The sequence below is a fragment of the Stegostoma tigrinum genome, chromosome 6, assembly GCF_030684315.1.
Source record: "Stegostoma tigrinum isolate sSteTig4 chromosome 6, sSteTig4.hap1, whole genome shotgun sequence".
NCBI lineage: Eukaryota > Metazoa > Chordata > Chondrichthyes > Orectolobiformes > Stegostomatidae > Stegostoma > Stegostoma tigrinum.
The window spans coordinates 70,328,083-70,351,941 of record NC_081359.1 but is presented as its reverse complement, the minus strand read 5'-3'; the positions used below and the strand labels follow the sequence as shown (position 1 = coordinate 70,351,941).

General features: G+C 40.0%; 1 protein-coding gene across 1 annotated transcript in view; it reads right to left on the bottom strand.

Moving 5' to 3' along the window:
• Positions 1-23,859, bottom strand: part of LOC125453039 (cullin-5) — a 112,173-nt gene that overhangs the window by 25,601 nt on the left and 62,713 nt on the right. Inside the window, exons 6-14 of the mRNA XM_048532088.1 lie at positions 22,685-22,826; positions 21,702-21,847; positions 21,202-21,282; positions 15,260-15,353; positions 11,902-12,032; positions 8,452-8,559; positions 7,033-7,097; positions 5,275-5,407; positions 1,765-1,896 (exon numbers count right to left, since the gene is read on the bottom strand). Coding sequence (XP_048388045.1) covers positions 1,765-1,896; positions 5,275-5,407; positions 7,033-7,097; positions 8,452-8,559; positions 11,902-12,032; positions 15,260-15,353; positions 21,202-21,282; positions 21,702-21,847; positions 22,685-22,826 — 1,032 coding nt within the window. The remainder of the gene's footprint in view (positions 1-1,764; positions 1,897-5,274; positions 5,408-7,032; positions 7,098-8,451; positions 8,560-11,901; positions 12,033-15,259; positions 15,354-21,201; positions 21,283-21,701; positions 21,848-22,684; positions 22,827-23,859) is intronic.

Here is a 23,859-nt window from a genome sequence, read left to right as displayed (position 1 = left end):
TAGCTATCAATTCACATAAAGTAAGTGATTAATAAACAAAGGACCCCCTTAGTGAGTAATAAAGTTGAAACCTTGGAAAGTAAACTGCAACAATAAAGTAGGATGTAGTTACTTATGATATTTATGTAAGATATTTATGCAAGGTCAGAGAGAAAGATGTTAAATCATATAGTGATTATGGTTGCGTACATAGTTCCTACCTGACAATACTGATTAGGATATTGAAACTAGACATAAAAATACCAAGTCACCTGAAGAGCAGTGCAAGTCGACAATGCAGCATAGGATCTTTAACCTGGAATTCAGCTCTTATCTCCTTGTGTGAACCAAGGTTTAATGAGGTCAGGACCTGAACTGCCCTGACAGAACTCAAACACACTTGGATTTGTCCTGCTTTTATACAGTGCTGCCAACACCTATTTATGGGTCACTGTTCAGCACTGCTCCACGAGCCCAACCAAAACACAAACATTTTGTTTCCTTTAGCCAATTTCTCATACAGTCCAAAGATTTACTTTTGGGCTTCACTTGTAGGCAATCACATGGAAATTTGTCAAATACTTTTTGTAAGACTCAGTACCGCTTGTTGTGGAACTTTCCACGGCCCAATCAAGTTACTGCTTCAAAGCCTATCACCATTGTTACATATTGTATACATGCCAGGAAAAACCTAATGAATTTAGGTCTGTATGGGCAAACTGGGGCATCTCAATAAACTAGAATTATTGTGATTAAATTAATCTTAAATATGCATTACAAAGTACTGCAGAAAAGAGACATTCTATCAAAGCTTTTTGCTTTGCACTCAGTGGGAAACCAATATAAAGGGAAAACATCTGTATAAAAGAGTGTGCTCATTGGTTAGTAAGTGTGCTCTGATTGGTAGAGGCTTTGCCATTGAGTATACAAGTTAGATGACGGAAAACTCTGACAAAATGCATCTTTTTCAGCAATATTCAAGTTCTGTACGATCAAATGACTCCACATATTAGAAAAATATTTTTGCTGTACAATAATGCCCAAATCTTTATACATCAGACATCTTTTCTTGATTACAGCCAAAGTTGAAAATGTATTAATTCAAAAGGATCACAAAACTACACTGGACAATGGGACTTTTATACCTCAAAGCTAGGATGGACTCGAAAGGCCATATATAAATATAATAGACAATTTATAACATTGAATGAAACATATATCCTAAATCTTGACAGCAATGGATTAGAAGATTTAATTAGCCACCGGAAAAATTGATTTGTCATGCAACTCCACTTTAGCTCATCTGATTAAGGAAAGGAAACAACTTGATTTTGCAAAGAAGTATTCACATCCTGGGAAATTCAAGAAAAATAATGTTGGTTAAGGAATAAAGGTTGGCCAGGAATGTGAAAGTGCACATGCCTGTGCATACAATGAGGGTGTGGGGGAAGAAAAGAATTGGCCTTCCTTTGATTCAAATCCTTATTTTGCCCAATTATTAATGTGCCCTATTTTCATTGATGTTTTTAAAACAAAGTCTGAACAACTACATCAAACAGTTTATGACATCTGGGAGATAGGGGAAAAAAATCCTCTTGCCCTTTATCAAGTGCAGTTTACACTTGACCAACAAGCAATGTCATTCCCAGAACTGAGAGTGAGACCACATTTTATTTGGTCATTTACTTACCACTCTACTAATTGAACCTAAACAGCAGAGATCCTATGGAGAACAGTATATTGTATTTAGGGAAGATGAAAAACATAATGTTGACATTTACTCACCCTAAGCCATTCCACCATATTTTCTTCTATCTCACTGTCAGCTGATATGTCCAGGATTAAGCGCCTCGTCAGATGAGCTTTATGGTACCGCATAAAGACATCTTTGTTTTGCACATACTTCAGTACAAGTAACTGTTAAAAGTAATGTATGAGAATTCAAGCAATGTTTGCAATCAACTTTTCCTTGCTTCCATGGAAATACAATGTCTGGTACGTTGCTCCTGATCTCTGAGAACAGTGTAACTCAAATCTAAGTTTAACCCACCCTTGCCAAAAGTGTTGAAAAGGAAAAAAAACTGAGTCAAGATTGTCATTAAAGAAAAAAATCCTTGCCCATATGCCTGAACATAGCTTAAAGACAAACTTAAGTAGCTCAGCACAAAACTAATGAATATGGTACAAGACAGAAATCAACACTGCTAATCTGATACTCGAGAACAACAAAGTATACTTTGGGATAACCCTATTATTTTCAACTTATCAAGCTCCACAGTACCTCAGGTGCAGACCTGGGATCCTTTTCAATGAGTTGAGGGTTTCCATCTCAACCACTGGGCATCACTGAAACTGTTGTAGCACAATCAGTTGAACACTGTATTACGTAACAGGCATATTGGTTTCCTTTAAACTTAAAGAACGATTCTATAGACACAAACATCTCCTATGCATTAACACTCCAGATTTCAAAGGAGATCAAAACATCTTAAGAACATAGAATCAATACCTGAAGAGGAAAATATCTCTATGGGAAAAATTTGGGTAGTGGGACTAGCTGGGTAGTTCTTTCAAAAAGCTGGTACAGCCAGAATGGACTGAATAGCCTCCTTCTGTGCTTTGTAAATATGATTCTAGTTCATCCAACTGAAACAGATTTTGCTTCTATTGGCGAGGTTCTTTCTGGCCATGGACTCAGGCTCACACTGGTAGTGCAGAACTGCAGGAAATAGCTTACGAGCCTTCAGGTGGTGGTTGGTAGAAGGATTAGAGAGGACATGATAAGTTTTTTTTAAAACCCCCGAGAGGTGTGGGTGTTTGGAAGCCACGGTCTAGTTTGGTGGTCGAGATGGAAACCCTCAACTCATTTAAAAGGACTTTGGATCTGTACCTGAAACAATGTCACCCACAAGTCTACAGACCAGGTGCTAGAAAGTGGGATTGTAATAGGTGACTAGTTTATTCAGCCACCTTGGACACAATGGTCTGAATGGATCTTTCTGTGCTATAACCTTTATATAGTGCTATGACAAAATGGAAGTTTTGGTTTCACTCGACTTCACATACTTGGATTAGAATGGGAGTTTTTACCAACAATTCAAAACAGATATTAAAATGTGAGGCTGGATGAACACAGCTGGCCAAGCAGCATCTCAGGAGCACAAAAGCTGACGTTTCGGGCCTAGACCCTTCATCAGAGAGGGGGATAGGGAGAGGGAACTGGAAGAAATAGGGATAGAGGGGGAGGCGGACCGAAGATGGAGAGAAAAGAAGATAGGTGGAGAGAGTATAGGTGGGGAGGTAGGGAGGGGATAGGTCAGTCCAGGGAAGACGGACAGGTCAAGGAGGTGGGATGAGGTTAGTAGGTACAAGGAACAAGGGAGTCACAGCCATCTCCAGCACATCCCTCACCTTCCTGGACCTCTCAGTCTCCATCTCAGGCAAACAGCTTGTAACTGATGTCCATTTCAAGCCCACCGACTCCCACAGCTACCTAGAATACACCTCCTCCCACCCACCCTCCTGCAAAAATTCCATCCCCTATTCCCAATTCCTCCGCCTCCGCTCCCACGATAAGACATTCCACTCCCGTACATCCCAGATGTCCAAGTTCTTCAAGAACCGCAACTTTCCCCCCAGTGATCGAGAACGCCCTTGACCGCGTCTCCCGCATTTCCCGCAACACATCCCTCACACCCCGCCCCCGCCACAACCGCCCAAAGAGGATCCCCCTCGTTCTCACACACCACCCTACCAACCTCCAGATACAACGCATCATCCTCCGATACTTCCGCCATTTACAATCCGACCCCACCACCCAAGACATTTTTCCATCCCCACCCCTGTCTGCTTTCCGGAGAGACCACTCTCTCCGTGACTCCCTTGTTCGCTCCACACTGCCCTCCAACCCCACCACACCCGGCACCTTCCCCTGCAACCGCAGGAAATGCTACACTTGCCCCCACACCTCCTCCCTCACCCCTATCCCAGGCCCCAAGATGACATTCCACATTAAGCAGAGGTTCACCTACACATCTGCCAACGTGGTATACTGCATCCACTGTACCCGGTGTGGCTTCCTCTACATTGGGGAAACCAAGCGGAGGCTTGGAGACCTCTTTGCAGAACACCTCTGCTCAGTTCGCAACAAACAACTGCACCTCCCAGTCGCAAACCATTTCCACTCCCCCTCCCATTCTCTAGATGACATGTCCATCATGGGCCTCCTGCAGTGCCACAACGATGCCACCCGAAGGTTGCAGGAACAGCAACTCATATTCCGCCTGGGAACCCTGCAGCCTAATGGTATCAATGTGGACTTCACCAGTTTCAAAATCTCCCCTTCCCCCACTGCACCACACAACCAGCCCAGCTCTTCCCCCCCACCCACTGCATCCCAAAATCAGTCCCACCTGTCTCTGCCTCCCTAACCGGTTCTTCCTCTCACCCATCCCTTCCTCCCACCCCAAGCCGCACCCCCATCTACCTACTAACCTCATCTCACCTCCTTGACCTGTCCATCTTCCCTGGACTGACCTATCCCCTCCCTACCTCCCCACCTATACTCTCTCCACCTATCTTCTCCTCTATCTATCTTCGGTCCGCCTCCCCCTCTCTCCCTATTTATTCCAGTTCCCTCTCCCCATCCCCCTCTCTGATGAAGGGTCTAGGCCCGAAACGTCAGCTTTTGTGCTCCTGAGATGCTGCTTGGCCTGCTGTGTTCATCCAGCCTCACATTTTATTATCTTGGAATTCTCCAGCATCTGCAGTTCCCATTATCTCTCATTCAAAACAGATATCACAGCTTCAATAAAAGCCAAATGAAACATACTCTTCAAAACAGGCAAAGCACTTTGACATGCTAATATCTGAAAAATCCAGAGATGATACAAAAAAAGAACGTTCCTTATAATCCCATTGGATTACAATACTTTTGAGAATTAAAAATAATAATGTGTGTGGACCAAACATCAACTGAATATAGCCAAAATCTGAGAAACGAATTGTCTAACCAAAGCAAACATATATTGTGGAGCTCACCATTAACACCCTGCAAGACATGGAGTATAAAAACTAGCACATCGTGCTTTAATTTGTTTTGCTACGAAACTCAAAACAAATTGGAACATAAATTGCACATTGGTGATTCTTATTAAAAAGACCTGAATTGTCACCTGGATTTAGAGTTTGCAGTTTTCACAAAATTACGTTATGTCACTGTGTAAAGAAATTTAGATCACTAGATAAACAAATAGCCAGACAGTTAAACCTATAATGTATCAGAAACATACATACCACTTCTTTTAGCTTTGCCTCTATTTCTTCCGAAGTAAGCTTCTTACTGAGTGGTGTTTTTCTTAGTAACATGTCACAGTAATTTGCTAGTAGCTCTGGACACTTTGATTCAGGCTGAGTTTTCAACCCAACTCTAAATTTAAACAGCAATATAAAATATTTATGTATTTTTCAAGTAAATTCCAAATTCACAATTAGAAACAAAAATGGAGTAAGATTTGGTTTTCCAGTAAACAATGTGGATATTGTACTCTTATGATTAGCAGCTGAATATATGTAATATTAGAACAGTTGCTGATAATTTGCCTGTTTCATCCCTGTCATGCATCATGATCATGGTCATAGCCACAGCAGGTAGGCAGGAAAATCTTGTTGCTCCAAGCAAAGGCCAAACTGAAGGATTTCAAGCAAGGAGTTATTGAAGAAATAGGCACACTGGACAATTACAATGATGCAGACTAGACCCTAGAAAGGAAAAGGTCATTAGGAATGGATTGTAAATCAGAAAAGGGTTAGTTGTTTGAGAGATCATATGGACCAACTGCGCAGCTTGGTCTCAAGAAGATTCTGAAAGGAACAGGACAGTTCCTATTCAAAAAGCGCCATTAACAATGAAGAGCAGAGATGGGTCTCTTGGAAGAGTAGATTTTATGAGAAGAGAAAATGATTACATTTCTGAAAGCAATATATTTAATCTACTTCTCTTTCATTCTTAAAATATCCTGCATCCTTAACACATAATGCACAGCCAACTCTACTGCTGAAGTAGATGAAGATTAAATGAGGAGTTTGTGCTAAATATTACTAATCCTGTGGTTAGCCAAGAAATTGCTGAGATTATTAAATGTAGCTCAGATTGAATCTCACTCACGTACAGCCCATTGACAACCTTTGCTCAATGCACACTAGTTGCTGTCCGAAGGAGACTGCTGTTTAAAACTGTTGATGCAACCCTAGCTCCATTGCTGAATATTACTTCTACCATATTCCAAATTTCATTACAATTCATTTGAATATTCTTTACTTAAAGGTATGTTGAAAAAGTCTAGCATTTGCAATGGATCCCAGCAGTTAATGTACTGTTCTGTGGGCACAAATCATTTGACAATATTCTTAAATTGGACTTCTTGATTTGTATTAGGGTAGGATCTGATTTGATTATTATTCAGTGATTTTGCAGAAAAGTGAAGCTTTCAAAATTAATTCAATGCTGCTCTCTTGTGTATTTTTAATTTTAAAATCAATCCATGTTTGGGGACTTCAACATGGCTATAAGCTCTGAAATTCCACCCTCAAACTTTCTCAACTCTCTATTTTTGCTCCCATTAAGGCAGTCCCTAAAACCTACCACTTTGACCAAGCTTTTGGTCACTCGTCTTAATACCTCTTGAGCTTCAATTAATTACATTTGATAACAATCCTATGAAATGCCTTGGATATTTACTAAGTTGAAGGCACTGCAAGTAGTTGCTGTTGAGTGCATTATAAGGTATAGCCACATGGGTTGGGTCCCGAAATGGTCTTCATGGTAATGGAATTCTACCCTTTGAAAACAGCATCTTCAGGCCACTCTGGATTAGCGAAGGAATTAGAAGAGAAAAACTCTAATCTTTAGAGTGGTTGTTTGAAGATGTGTCACTTGCACTAAGTAACAATATTTTCCAAACTGTTCCACTGTGGTACCAATAAAATATTTTTAACAGCCTTTAAATTTTATAAAATTGTTTGTTTGCAATAGTATTCTAGAAAAGATCTCACCCTTTCTGCTTCAATGGCAGTTCAAGTTTAAAAATGGTAGCATCATTCACAACTGCTTTATATGCCTGTTTGGAAGACATTATTCAGATAAAACAAAAGTATCAAAACACAGCATTGCAAGTTTTCAATAGTTTTAGCATAGTAAACTGACAAAGGCAACACAGACAATAAAAATATTACAAATTATGCTGTTTCTAACTTGTGAAAGAATCTTTACATGCATGTAATTTGTGTTGTAAACTCAGAATTCTGTGAAAATGGTAAAATTTGAGGAACAAAAAGTTCTAAGGGCTTCTTAATGTGACTGTTCCAAAATATCAGTTATACTCAATTCTAACTAAGAACAGGGGATAGGATTTGTTACAAAGTTTTCAATAGGTCATTCAAAACAGTTTGGTGTCACTGTAAAGCAGGCCCAAGTTCAAACTGACTGGAGAAAAAAAAACAGCAGTGCTGCCCATCATAAAGTCCACTTGGTCTCTGCGTTCTACCACTGGGAATGCAACTGTGTAGAGGACTCGGGGAGAAGTCCCAACAACAGTTGGATATCTCTCAGCTGTTACAACTCAGGAAGAAGTTCCACTAGTGAGTTAAGCATTGGATTCAGGGCTTCGAAAAAGTCATGGAATCTATGAAGGCTTAGAAACTGTGCCATTAACAGGTCAGCATAGCTGACAGTGTGGGCTGAAAAGACCACAAGCAGTATTTTGAGCAGTGCCTATGAATACTTACTGAAGTGCAGTTTCTAGCGTCAAGGACGAGGAGTTGTTTTGCTAAAGGAGAGTGGTCAGCCACAACAGCAGTAGTCATTGAAGAAATCCTTAATAGAACAGCTTGTGAGGGGGAGTTTCAAGGCGAAGCCATGAAGAATTGTTATTCCTTGTGAAGTTTCGATTTGATGACCCATTGTGTCATTAACATCAGGAGGGAATTACTGAGAAACTTGTAGGGTCTATCTCAACAGCATTTGCTATTTGATGTGCACTGTGGGCTGTTGTATCACAGTCTACTATCCATATTTAGCACATGTTAGTTCAGGACGTCGGAATAAAAGTTGCACCTGCATTGTAGATTGTATTACTGCTGTAACCTTGTATAGCAAAGTTTATTGTTGTTTGTTCAAAACCATGAAACCTCATGTCTCTATTTTTTTGTTAAGTCCCCTGGATTTTACATTTGGCTATTTGAAAAATAAAAGCTATGGCTGCAACAAATTTGGTGGTCTGGTCCTCGACAGTAACAAACTACATCACCCACATTTGAACCATCCAACAACCAGGTTAAAATCTATAGGTCTACATTAACAGTTTGCTACACAGATACAAGTAACTTTTTAAAAGAACTTTACGTCAGCTTTCAAGAAATTTCTAAATTTGGAAAGTATCCAAATCCTCAATATTAAAGCAAAAATCCACTCACTTTATCTCTAGCAGTAAGAAAACGAGGGTCATCTTGAAATGCTTCTTTTACCAACTTACTAAATCGATTAAATAATGTAAGCAACTGCTCAACATATTTTTCAGAATCCTGCAAGAGGAAAAAGAATTGTTTCATGTTAAAAAGCACAAACTAACACACACAAAAACACAAGAAGCAAGAGCAGAAAGAGGTCATCCAGCCCCTCAAGCCTATTTCTCTTCATCAGCAAGATTATGGTTTCTCTAATTGTAGCCTCAGCTCCACTTTTCTTTCTGCATCCTCATAATCCTTTACTTCCTTGACAATCTAAACTCTAAATAAACCCTGAGTATATTCATTGACCCTCTGCTGTTCTCTGAGAAGGACAATGCCACAGACTAATGACTCCCAACAGAGCGGGGAGGGGTGTGGTGCTGTGGCCTCAAATCCTTCGTTTATATTTGCTTAACCTTACAATAAATGTCAACACTACTGTTGCATTCAAATCATTGTGGTAGTTGCATGATTTGAATCACAGAAGTTGGTATATGTACCAGGTTTCCCAGATCCTTCTTTAAAGGAGAGCTTTGCAGTCTCTCCACTTAATTTACTGCTTTCTAATCTTCCTGAAATAGACAAGTCACATTTACCACATCGTACTTTATCTGCCAAAACTTTGTCCATTTATCCTACATAAATTCCTTCTGCTCGCTTGACAATTGCACCATCAGCAAATTTAGCTACTACAGATCTGGTCCCTTCATCAAGTCATTAACATAGATAGCAAATGGTTGAGACCTCAGCACCAATTCTTGTGGCACACCACAAGCTACAGATTGTCAAGCTGAAAACGGCCTATCTGTCCCTACTCTTTGCTTCCAACTAATTTTCAATCTATGTTAGTACATCATCTGCCACACCATGAGTACTTATTTTGCCAAGAATTTTCGGTGTGGCAATTTATCGAATGCCTTTTTCACACGAGCATACACTGCCATGGATGTGACATTTGTACTCGCGTACCTTCTTCATCATCTCTCTTTCATCCTACTGATACTTCACCACAATATCAAGTGAAATTGAAATTACATGTTTGTCTCTAAGTTACAAATCATTTGGCAATAGAGAATAGAGAGCTCACAGAAGTATCTGCAGATCTTTAATTAATTCAGACAGGTTTACAACCTGGAAGACATATTAATGTAGGAGCAAAAGCTACAAGTGCAACTCAACTGATAATCTGACTTCCAATATGTAATAACTGAACACCATCCTTGGCATATGGTCTTTCAAAAATGAACTTTATTCAGTTATGAAAACTGAATTAGGAACAGTTTTTAAAGCTTGAGGTTTTGCAGTTTATCAATGGTGAAATATTGCAATAGGGGTTATATTAGTATTTTTCTGCTCTTCTAAAGTCTCCTTACATAAAGGATTTTCATACCTTTAAACCAAGAAACAGAATGAAAAAAATCACTCCAACTCTTCTAACGTATCCCATGAGGTTGTGGAAAGTTAGGGAGGAAATTTCAGAGCACCTGGCAGAAATATTTGTATCATTTATAACTACAGGTGAGGTACCAAATGACTAGAGAGTGTCTAATGTAGTGCCTTTGTTTAAGAAGGGATGCAAGCAGAAGCCAAGGAACTATAGACCTGTGAGTGTGACTTTGGTGGTGTGCGAGTTGTTGGAAGTGATTCTGAAAGAGAAAATTTGAAATGCATTTGGAATGGCAAGGAATGATTAGGGATAGTTAGCATGGTTTTGTGTGAGGGCAAGTGCGCTTCACAAACTTGATTGAGTTTTTTGAGGAAGTAACCAAGAAGACTGAGGAGGTCAGAGCAGCAGACACTGTTTACTTAGACTTTAGTAAAGCCTTAGACAAGGCTCTGCATGGTAGACTATTTTGTAAAGTTAAATCACTTGGGATTCAGGATAGGCTTGCCAACTGGATAAAAAATTTGCTTGATGACAGGAGACAGAGCAATGGTGGAGCGACTTTGGGACTGAGGCCTGTGACCAGTGGTAATTGGTGCTGGTATGTCTTTTGTTCGTGGCTAAAATAAATGATTGAGATGAGAACATAGGAGGTATGGTTAGAAAGTTTGCAAATAACACCAAAATTGGCGGTATAGCAGACAGTGAAGAAGATTATCTAAGATTACAAAGAGATCTGGATCGATTGGGTCTATGGGCTGAAGAGCGGCATATGGAGTTTAATTTGGATAAATGAGAGGTATTACATTTTGATTAAAGAGAAAACAAGGGCAAGACTTAGACAATTAAAAACAGGGCCGTGGATATTGATTTTCAACAGAGACACCGAAGGATTAAGGTACATAATTCTTTGAAGTTTGCATCACATTGGTTAAAAAGGTGTTTAGCATGCTTGCCTTCATTGCTCAGACCTTTGACTACAGAAGTTGGAACATCATATATGGAGGTTGTACGGGAGGTTGGTGGGACCTCTTCCGGAATACTTGTCCAGTCTGGTCACCCTATTATAGGAAGTATATAATTAATTTGAACAGGGTTCAGAAAAGGTTCAGCAGGATGTTGCCAGGACTGGAAGGTTTGAGTTTAAGGAGAGGCTGGGTAGGCTGGGACTTTTCCCACTGGAGCATAGGAGGTTGAATGATCTCTTTATAGAAGTTTATAAAACATTGAGGAATATAGATAAGGTGAATGAGCTTGTTGGTTTGCTCACTGAGATGGCTGGTTATCATATGATAATCAGCCAGCTCAGCGAGCAAGCCACCAACCTCATCCACAACCGGAGATACAAACCTTCGCACAGAATCTTAAATAAAGTAAATGGCAGGTGTCTTTTCCCTACAGTGGGGGATTTCAAGACTTAGGGGGCATATTTTTAAGGCGAGAGCAGAAAGATTTAAACAATATATGAGGGGCAATTTTTTTTAAACACAGAGTGGTTCATTTGTGAAATAACTTCCAGAGGAAGTGGTGAATGCGGGTACAGTTACAACGTTTAAAAGACATTTGTGTAAGTATATGAATATGAAATGTTTGCAACAATATGGGCCAAGTGCAAGCACGTGGGACTAGTTTAGTATGGGAGAAAGGTCTGAAGGGTCTGTTTCTGTGCTGTATGACTCTATAACTCCATGAACTGTCACTCTGTGAGTACCTCTACCTAATTTATATAAAAAGATCATAATGTATCTTTAAACGATTGTAGGTGAATGGCTTCTCAATGTATTTTACAGGTTCTTCGAAATCTACAAGTGAAACCTGATGGTTCAATTTTCGATTCAAATGTTAGTCCACTGCATATTTGGGAATTCCTAACAAAACCAAGGGAAACACCAAGTTATCCCAAGTGACTCTTATACACCTTGCAGGGGTCACCTTAATGTTGTTGAGAATAGTCTGAGAGTATGCACTGCAAAGGTCCAGTAAGTAAAGGGAAAGCGAAGAGCTTTAGTTAAAAGGCCCCTTTAAATACTTACAGTAGTGATAGTCTCTGCAGCTGCTACCATATCTGCCAATCCAGCACTAATAATGTGCTCTTCCAAATCTTTTAACATTGGCTCAATCCCATTTGGAACTTTATCCATCAACGTAAACATCAAGTGTAGCTCTGCAGAAATGAACAAACACATCAACATCTAATATAACATGCATCATTATTTCTGGCTTTGTAAGACTCAACTCTTCCTTCATTTATAAATTAAGTCTTCCAACCTATCATAAATCTTCCTTTTGTCCTTACCCCTCGCATCCCTATTACATTTTTAAATTTTCCCCTGTTCTGACAATAAGTCACGTTCTGTAATTTTAACTTGTTTCTCTTGCCACAGATGTGGCCTGAAAGATTATTTCCAATATTTCCTGTTTTTTACTTAAGATTTCTAGCATTTGCAATGTTTTGATCAGAAACTGAACTAAGTTCTGAAGAAGGGTCACTGGAGCTGAAATATTAACTCTGTTTTCTCTCCACAGATGCTGCCAGACCTGAGTTTTTCCAGCAATTTCCATTTTTGTTTCTGATTTCCAGCTTGCTACACATATAGCAAGTTAATATTTTAGATCAGTATTCCAAATGGTTGATAAAGCCAGGTCATTTGTTGAAATCATTATTTCTAAAATTAATAAAAGTGAATAAATATTTCTACATATTCAGAATACAGATTAATTCAGAGATAATGGGAACTGCAGATGCTGGAGATTCCAAGATAATAAAATGTGAGGCTGGATGAACACAGCAGGCCAAGCAGCATCTCAGGAGCACAAAAGCTGACGTTTCGGGCCTAGACCCTTCATCAGAGAGGGGGATGGGGGGAGGGAACTGGAATAAATAGGGAGAGAGGGGGAGGCGGACCGAAGATGGAGAGTAAAGAAGATAGGTGGAGAGGGTGTAGGTGGGGAGGTAGGGAGGGGATAGGTCAGTCCAGGGAAGACGGACAGGTCAAGGAGGTGGGATGAGGTTAGTAGGTAGCTGGGGGTGCGGCTTGGGGTGGGAGGAAGGGATGGGTGAGAGGAAGAACCGGTTAGGGAGGCAGAGACAGGTTGGACTGGTTTTGGGATGCAGTGGGTGGGGGGGAAGAGCTGGGCTGGTTGTGTGGTGCAGTGGGGGGAGGGGATGAACTGGGCTGGTTTAGGGATGCAGTGGGGGAAGGGGAGATTTTGAAACTGGTGTGCATCCACTGCATCCACTGTACCCGGTGCGGCTTCCTCTACATTGGGGAAACCAAGCGGAGGCTTGGGGACCGCTTTGCAGAACACCTCCGCTTAGTTCGCAACAAACAACTGCACCTCCCAGTCGCAAACCATTTCCACTCCCCCTCCCATTCTCTTGATGACATGTCCATCATGGGCCTCCTGCACTGCCACAATGATGCCACCCGAAGGTTGCAGGAACAGCAACTCATATTCCGCCTGGGAACCCTGCAGCCATATGGTATCAATGTGGACTTCACCAGTTTCAAAATCTCCCCTTCCCCCACTGCATCCCTAAACCAGCCCAGTTCATCCCCTCCCCCCACTGCACCACACAACCAGCCCAGCTCTTGCCCCCCACCCACTGCATCCCAAAACCAGTCCAACCTGTCTCTGCCTCCCTAACCGGTTCTTCCTCTCACCCATCCCTTCCTCCCACCCCAAGCCGCACCCCCAGCTACCTACTAACCTCATCCCACCTCCTTGACCTGTCCGTCTTCCCTGGACTGACCTATCCCCTCCCTACCTCCCCACCTACACCCTCTCCACCTATCTTCTTTACTCTCCATCTTCGGTCCGCCTCCCCCTCTCTCCCTATTTATTCCAGTTCCCTCCCCCCATCCCCCTCTCTGATGAAGGGTCTAGGCCCGAAACGTCAGCTTTTGTGCTCCTGAGATGCTGCTTGGCCTGCTGTGTTCATCCAGCCTCACAGATTAATTCAGTTATTTTTAACTTTATATATAGATCCAGATCTTAATAACTTTTTAATTTTAGGTACTAGCTTCATAGTTTACTATCATGTTTTGTTTTTAAGTATGATTGGCTCAATTTATGAAGGAAAAAACTCCACAATTTTGTGTATCTACTAAATCACTGTCTGACATGTTAGTGTACAATTCAAATAAACATTTAAACTAAAAAAGGACTTACTGGCTAAGATTACATTTGTTGCCATGCAGTAGCTTCATACAAAAGAAGCTACTGAATCAGAACTGCTTTGAATTTAACTCATTTAGAATCAGAATGGTGGCCACAATTCAAACTTGGCACTGTATGAACCTGAACAAACTTTGCCTTTAATAATACCTGTAAGGACAATGCGCTGCATTTGCAAGCACATTGACACAGCTAGAAGTAAATAATTTTTTTTTACATTGCCAGTAGTTGGGCATGGTCGATGTGGAAAACATTAGCATTTCCCTTTCTCGGAGGGCAGCTTGATAGCTTGGCGGTAAGCACTGCTGCCTCTCAGTTCCAGGAATCCAGGTTCAATTCCAGCCTTGAGTGATTGTCTCTGTGGAGTCTGCATGTTCTCATGATGTCTGGGTGAATTTCCTTTGGGTGCTTTGGTTTCCTCCCACAGTCCAAAATTTTGCAGGTTAGGTAGATTAAGTGGATTGGCCATATTAAATTCCCTGTAAAGTCCAGGGATGTGCAGACTAGGTGGGTCTGCTATGGTAAATGCATGATAACCAGGAAAGGGTGGAGAGTGGGATGCTCTTTGGCGAGTGGATGCAGACTCAATGCACTGATGACCTCTATGTGCACTGTAGGAATTTTATGATTCTATAAGCTTGATCAGAAAAAGCAAAGAAATGCTGTACAATGATTTGACAGTCTAATGGAAGACTCTTCAACTCCTAACACATTAATTGACTTTCAGATATGAAGAGCTTTGAATTTCCAGACGGTACCATAATATTCAATGCTAAGCTTAAAAGAAAATTATATTTTAGTAGATTGCAGGCAATCTTCTGGAGAATTTCGACTCAGAAATTCGAGAATAAGAAAGTGAAAAGTTGGGAATCTTTGTCTCAAAAGGTTGACCAGTTGTCCAATTTAAGAAGCAAGATAAAGCACAGCTGAAATAAAAGGAAACTGAAAATGCGGAATGGCCAGTACAAAACAGCAAAGAAGTAACTCTACCAAAATATCATACATACAGCTGCAATTTTATTTGAATAGAAGCTTTACATTTTGACCCATGTAAATAATGATAGAACAATTAGCACTTTTATTGCAGTATGGAAGCATAAAACAAATATTTTGATTGGTCATCATGTAACTATTTGGAATAACCGTAAATAATAATTTGTACGTCACAACCTAATTAACGTAAATAAAATCAACAATTACAATTTTACTCACTATCTGTCTCATTACGTTTGATCATGCCTGGGCATTCAGCTAGAATTGTCTCCTTAAATGAAGTCACCAGGGCATTCACACAGCACTCCATCAGCTGAAATAAAACTCTTACAATTAACACAGTTATTTCAAACATTTTTCATTGGAGTCAGGACTGTAACTAATCTGTGGTATTTGCACACTCAAAAAGCTTGCCAGGTCTTTCTGAAATGTCATTATATTCTTTCTCTAACATGATACAATTGCAAAATTTGCATACACAAATTAAGTTAAAAGACCATAAACAAAGAGGAGAAAGAAACAATAATTCCAAATGTAAATTACTTCTGCTTAGTTTGTCTCGTAAGGAAACATACTTCCAAATGTAGGATGGAAATCTCACCTACATTAATATCTACTTCTCTTCTCCACTGGCACACAGCAGCTTAATTCATCCCATCTTCTCCCAGACCAGCCTAAACAGCAATAATTACTGAAGGCCATTCAGGTATTTATTCATAACTAAGCTTGAGACCACTCGCTAAGCTTCTTCTTCACCCCTTGCTTTTAACTACAGGCCAAACCATATTCCAGCCCATGGTTCCCCCTTACCCTAAGCATGACAGAGTGTCTTTCTTAACTTCTTTTCTGATGAATCAGCCTTGGCTCAGACTATAGCACTCACGCCTCCAAATTAGAAAGCTGTGGGTTCAAGATTTACAGTTGAAGTGCAAAAATCTGGCTTGACACTTCATAAGCTTAGGGAGTTCTTTCCTTTTGAAAGTTGAGATTTTCAGCTGAAATTTTTTATACAATTCCTCAAGAACCATCTTATAATGTTTTATAGTACTATTTTGTCCCTCAATCAGCATCACAAAAACATTGTCACATGGCTGCTTTTTTTAAAACGAGAGTTTGTTGCATGCATGTGCAACTGTTGGGCAAGAAAGTTTTATCTTGTACAATCTAATTTAGTTTATAGCTGGCATTAAACTGAAACCTACAGTTCAAATGTTGTTGCCAGCCTTAAGTAAAGTTTTATCAAAACTTGTAGTGAAACAGCAGCTTAAGAACATACTGAAACTGGATCCTTAGTAAGTCAGTCAGAAGAGCCTTTTATCTCAGGAGGATATAAAAGTAACCAGTGATTTTTTTGGCACAGTATTAGCGTCCCTGACTTGAGGTCAAAGAGACACATGTCCCCGAGATGTCATAACATGCCCAAATAGATTGGTTTAAAAATAAGTGAAACTAGCCAACTTAATGCTATTTAGCACTTAAGTGTAAAAGCTAAATGATTATAGGTGTTCAAGGAATAAAGAGGAAGAAGCATTCTATAACTTTTGTTTCTTCTAAACTTCTTTAGCCTTGGGAATTTTTTCTTACTCTGGAAAAGGAGAAGCAGCAAATTACATGGCGATTATCCGGTAAGCGACTAAGGTGCATTCAATCCCTATGGTTTAATATACTTCATACAACTAGTTGCTGAAAGTTCTTGTGACATAGTCTCCCCACCTCCGGGCCAGAATGTTAGGGTTCAAGTCTCACCTGCCTCGGAGGTGTTTCATTATATGTCCAAATAGATTGATTAAAAATATTTGTAGTTAATTAGTGGCAAGGCGAATAAAAAGATAAAACATTACAAAACATACAAATTAATTGATCAGTTGCTTAGAACACATTAAGGATGGCAGGTCAGGTGATATGTCACAGTTGTAGTACATGGGAGTTCCTGGGTGTCACTGCCAGCAAAAGGTCTGCGGCAAATGTTTGAAGTTCGACCAGCTTCAACTCAACAGTTAATAAACTGAAGGCTGCACCATAGGGATTGTGACAGACCATTTTTGGAACAGGAGGCAGTCACACATCTGAGTATAGAGTGATCTGATTTGGTCAACATCCAGGGACAGGAGAATGTGACTGCAAACAAAACAGGTAAGGGAACTCAGAGGGTAGGAACATCAGCGTTTTCAATTGTCAACAGATTTAAGGTTCTTTCAGCTTGTCTGGATGTGTATGGTGAATGAGCTAACTGACCTTGGTACAGAGTTGGGAGCAAACAGAAAGAGCAGTGGTAGGAGTCAGTGTGGGAAGGGGGGTGAGCGTTGGTGCGAATTGATTCCATTTTCTGCCAATAGCACTGGTTCAGACATTTGTGTCGCCTGCCTGGTGCCAGGGGTTGAGACAATTTGCAATTGAATTGCAAGGATTCAGTTAGTAGAATCCATGTAGGTAGCAACAACATAGGCATGACAAAGAGAAAGTTATCCCTCAGTCAGTTTGAGAAACTAAATGCCAATGTAGGAAGCAGAACCACAAATATCATAATCTCTGCATTATTACCTGAGCCACAGGCAAATTAGCATAGGACAAATCAGATGAGGGAGATGAATGTGTGGCTCAAAGGCTGGTCTGGGAAGTGTTCCCCAATAGTTCATGCCCGATGAACCAGAACACATGTCCCACATCAGCAACAAATCAGTGGATCAGGAGGTAGGAACTACACGGGAAAAATGACAATCACAATCACAAGAGAAGTGCTACCAAGTAAACTTGTGGAGCTGCAGGCTGACAAGTTCCTGGGTCCTTACAGACTGCATTCTTGGTCTGAGAAGTGGCTGGTTAAGATAGGTGACTTTAATCTTCCTAAACTCTCGATTCTAGGATGGCCCCAACAGACTGGAGTTTTGTGAAGGTAACTCCTTTATTCAAACAGGGAAGAAGACAAAAAGCAAGAAACTAAGAAACTACAGGTGAGTTGACTTAGCTTACATAAATGGACAAAAGGCATGGTTGCCGAATTTGCTGACAATCAAAGAAAGATAGGAAAGTAAGTAAGAAAAAGATATAAGGATGCTACTAAAATATATAGATAGGTTAAGTGAGTAGGCAAAGTTGTGGTAAATGGAGTAGGATGTGGGAAATTTTTTTTGTTCTTCATGCTAAAATTGATAGTATATTACCTTAATGGTGAGAGATTGCAGAGGTCTGAGATGCAAATGCAAAACAACATTTTATGAAAGAGATAATGGGAACTGCAGATGCTGGAGATTCCAAGATAATAAAATGTGAAGCTGGATGAACACAGCAGGCCGCTGCTTGGCCTGCTGTGTTCATCCAGCTTCACATTTTATTATCTTGGAATCTCCAGCATCTGCAGTTCCCATTATCTCTTTCATAAAATGTTGTTTTGCATTTGCATCTCAGACCTCTGCAATCTCTCACCATTAAGGTAATATACTATCAATTTTAGCATGAAGAACAAAAAAAATTTCCCACATCCTACTCCATTTACCACAACTTTGCCTACTCACTTAACCTATCTATATATTTTAGTAGCATCCTTATATCTTTTTCTTACTTACTTTCCTATCTTTCTTTGATTGTCAGCAAATTCGGCAACCATGCCTTTTGTCCATTTATGTAAGCTAAGTCAACTCACCTGTAGTTTCTTAGTTTCTTGCTTTTTGTCTTCTTCCCTGTTTGAATAAAGGAGTTACCTTCACAAAACTCCAGTCTGTTGGGGCCATCCTAGAATCGAGAGTTTAGGAAGATTAAAGTCACCTATCTTAACCAGCCACTTCTCAGACCAAGAATGCAGTCTGTAAGGACCCAGGAACTTGTCAGCCTGCAGCTCCACAAGTTTACTTGGTAGCACTTCTCTTGTGATTGTGATTGTCATTTTTCCCGTGTAGTTCCTACCTCCTGATCCACTGATTTGTTGCTGATGTGGGACATGTGTTCTGGTTCATCGGGCATGAACTATTGGGGAACACTTCCCAGACCAGCCTTTGAGCCACACATTCATCTCCCTCATCTGATTTGTCCTATGCTAATTTGCCTGTGGCTCAGGTAATAATGCAGAGATTATGATATTTGTGGTTCTGCTTCCTACATTGGCATTTAGTTTCTCAAACTGACTGAGGGATAACTTTCTCTTTGTCATGCCTATGTTGTTGCTACCTACATGGATTCTACTAACTGAATCCTTGCATTGGCCAATCCGAGTGAAGATATTTCCCATCTCAATGGCTAACCCTTTATCCTGAGACTATAATCCCAAGGGAAAATTTCTCAGTATCTACTAAGTCAAGCTTTCTTAAAACTTTGCACATTTGAATGAGATCATCTCTCATTCTTCTAAATCTCAGAACAATGACAGATTCTAGATATTTACTAAGCAACCTGTTCAGAGGTGATATCACATACCCAAGGACAGACTTGAACCAAGCACTCTTGGACCAGAGGTAGATACACTACCAATGCATCACCGGCACCCCCAGTGACAAATTCTACTCAATTGCTCCCAATAGGTGCCAGCTGTGACTCAGTTGCTGGCATTCTCAGATATACATGAGAAGGTTCTGAGTTCAAATTCCACTCCAGGACTAGAGCACAAGCATCAAGCCTGACAGTTTGGTGCAGAACTGACAGAGTGCTACATTATCAGCGGTGTTAATTTCCCTAGCATTAAACTAAAGCCCCAAAGTGGATGTAATTTTTACAAGGCATTATCTGTTTAAGAGAGTTTGCCATAATTCTTGGGATAATAGTGTCAACATGTAGAGAGTATTACTTGCCTGCAATGTACTTTGATATGTTCTGAGGTCATGAAAGGCACTACGTAAATCAAAGCCATCTCTGACCTCCAGAGAAACCCCCTCGTCACAGGTAACAACGAGGTACCTGTGCCTCTCCAACTACTTTTTTAGGTAAAGAAACCAAAAACTGTACACAGTAATGCATTTCACAGAAGCCCCACCTTCAGATGTGCACTCAAATCCCTGTTCAACAAACCTTAGCATATCATTTGCCAGTGCCATAGTAAGGAAGGACAAAGGATAAGGCAAATATTCTTCTACAGGCAGAGGATAGTATCCCATTACCACCTCAAAATAAAGGGCACTTAGAATAACATCTGGTTTACGCTTCATGCTTTACATGTTCTTCCCCTGCAACTTAATGGAGCACGGATAATGTAAGTCAGAATGAGCCCAAGAAATTGCAGGGGATGATAAGAAGTTTGAGGATAACACAAGGATTGGCCAGGTGGTAGACAGTGAGGGAAAATGGTCTTAAGTTAGAGGAGGATATAGACAAATTGGTCAGATTGGCAGATGGAATTTAACCTGATAAGTGTGAGGTGAAAGAAATGACAAGACAAGGTAGCACTCAATGAATGGCAGGACAATAGCAAGCTCAGAGGGAAGAAGGGATCTTGGTACTTGTACACAGATCCCTAAAGACGGTAGAATATGTTAATAGGATTGTTAAGACAAGATGCTCGAGTTTATCAGTCAAGGCAGAGATTATAAGGACAGTGTTATGTTGGGGCTGTACAAAACTTTGGTTTGGCCACAGCTGAAGTACTCTATGTTCTGGTAACCACACTATAGGAAGGATGTAATTGAATTAGAGGGGATGCAGAGAAGATTGATCAGGATATCGCCTGGGATAGTTTAGCTAAGAACAGAGTCTAGATAAGCTCGGGGTGCTTGATTTTAAGAGCAGAGAGGCTGAGAGAGGTCTGATAGAGATGTATAAGACTAGGTGGAGCGTGGAGAAGGTGAACACAAAGCGACTGTTCCCCTTAGTTGAAGGGTTGATAACAAGGGAGCATAATTTTAAAGTGAAAGACAGCAGGTTTCGGGGGTATTTGAGGAAAAATCTTTTCACCTAGAGGGTGGAGGAAATCTGGATTGCTGTACCAGGGATGGTAGTTGTGGCAGGAAATCTAACCGCCTTTAGAAAGTATTTGGATTAGCATTTGAAATGTCATAATATTCAAGGCTATGTGCCAAATGCTGGAAGTGGGACTAATGTAGATTTACAGTAGTATGTCAGCGCAGACTTGGTGGTCCAAAGGACCTAATCTGTACTGTATGATTCTATGGGTGGAGAACATGGAACACTGAGAAGATACCGTAAGATAGACAATTTGTAATTCCAAAAGAAATACTTACAGCCTGAACGGAGTTGCACTCTCGTCTAGTTTCTAAGTATCGAAGTGCCCTCTTCTCCTCCTCTTTTAATTTAGCATCTGCCTTTAAAAGAGATTTTACACGTTTAATATAGAACCATTTTATTTTATTCCTCCTTCCCTCTTAGGCATGTGAATTCCATTTATGGATACGGATGCTATTAACTGCAAATTAGCACTCAGGAGACATAAATGAAAATCTCTATTGACATGGCCTGCTTTGACCTTTGCATATCAATTTACAAACTCGCACACGTACAACAAATCACTTGATTACAGTCAATAGTGAAAAGTCCTGTATGACTATCCTTTCTTTACCTAATGCTATGCATGGAGATTAAATATATGGCCCTTACTCAGACCCCTGCTGAAATCAATTCCGTTATAATAATGACATTTCTTAAGAACTGCTATTTTTCTCATCAAATTATGCCATTAGTTCACTTACAAATAATGGCATTTCATTCATAGTATTTAACTTACATATTTCATGTAATTTTGTACACCATTTTGTTGCAAGTAAGATGGAGCCTGTGTCCTGTAGAATCTTTCAGTTGAATCTAAATAAGCCTTTTCAAAATTATCACGATAAATTTGAAGCTTGTCTTCTGGATTTGAACAGAGGTTGACTGCAATTTAAGAAAAAAATCCAATCAAGAAACATTTTGCATAATAATTTTTGCAACATTTGTAGTACTCTAAAATTTAAAAACTTCATGCACTTAATTGCTACTATGAGCCAGCTCCCAAGTGTCAATTCTTGTAATGTTAACAGATTTTATATAGCTTTGGAACATCGTCTTTCAACCAATTTAGGGAGAAAATTTCCAATAATTAGGTGAAATTTAGTCAGCATCAAGCTGTCAACCATTCATAAATGGCTTTAATGGACAGGATATGTTATCCATATGTCTGATATCAGATTCTGAAAACAACTGGCTCCACTCAGAACTCAGTTACATCTGGACACTCCGAGGATGAAACAGGAAATGCTTCGAGGATGGCTTCAAAGCATCCCTAAGAAGTCAAACATACCCATGGACTCATGGGAGTCCCTGGATTTTGACCAAAAAGAAACGGAACATTAATTTGGAAAGTCACTGATAACAGACTTTGCTGGGAACAAGAAGTGCTGTTAAGATGCTGGAGGGAGTGAATAAACTTTCAAATAATGTACCTGCCAAACCTTCAAGTACCATCTGCCCCAAATGTGGCACAGTGGTCAGACTGATCAGACACAGGACTCATCAACTTTCTCAGAATCCAAACTGAATTGTAAATAGGTGTCCCTTTTCCTAAAAGACCACATAAAAATATCACTCAGGAGCTGACACATAAAACTCTAATTTATGAGCTAGCCAAAATTCAATATTCTGTACAGAATACTTTGCCAGTTTCAGACAGTTTTTAAAATTAAATTATTTGTTTAATCCAGGAGAAATACTTTACTTACAATAAAGTCTTACCATATGATTCTCTGACTCCAATGACCAGCTGAGAGTCAAAAGCTTCTCCTAGTCTTTCAGCATGAACTAACTTCATTGCACTATCTTGAAGACGATTCTTAATATTTGAGAAAATTGACTCATTCCAGGTGTCAAGCATAAGCTGAAAAAATTAAAATTCAGCATGCAGTGAAGATTGCTTTTCAAGTTCTGCTTAGTTTTGTTAATGATTGAACAAATTTTAATGACACTATTTACTTGCAGTATTAAATCTGGAAGTGGCACTGTGACTGGAAGTTTAATATTCTAAGGGACCAGCCACAGAACATTAGCTAAAGGTTACCCTATTGTTTCCGTGATCTGACTCAGAGTAAGCGTTGACCTCCACCAGAAACACTAACAGGTTATATACGAATGTGAAATTCCAAATTTCTGAGTCTATGCGATGACCATAGCCAAATGCATGTGGTAAGTTACCAAATAAAAAAATTAAAAATTCAAGTCTCCAGCTCAATCACACGTACTGCATTCTTCCTCTCATAATGAATCCCATCTACCTAACAATTCTACATTATTTGTTTTAACACGCCTACGTGAGTGTTGTGTCTGAATTTGGTTATGAATATCTGTATTGGTCCATGACTTTATTATGGTATTTTAGTCTGGTATTCTTCACAAACAGGCATAAATCTAAAGAGATGCATGAGGGAATCTAGAGGTATTCACACCTACAGCAAGATTTAATTGTGTCAGACCTTCCCTTTGTTAGGTTTGACCTGAATGAATATAAGTTGCAGCGTAACAACAAATGGCTAATCAATCTAAATAACTCAACATTATGAGCAAAATTGAACCATGCATTCAATACTTTATCATGCAGCTTGACAAACAAGACAAAACCAATGGTCAAACTCCCACACCCTCCATACCATTTATTTACCGTCAGATTTTACTCGTGAGAGAATGAAAGATCCCACTGTGATTCTTTGGTGTTATGTTCATGTGAAGGCCTGCCATATTTCTCAGAAGCAAACCGTTCTACTACCACGAGAATCTTTAGGTTTTGTTATCCCTCTCTGGTACCAGTATTATCTCTGCTGTGGAACTGAAGGGATGTCTGAATCCCTGGAACACAATTTGAAGTGTCTCATGCTTTTTGTCAATGTCTGAAAAAATGTGGTTCTCAAAGCTGGGCA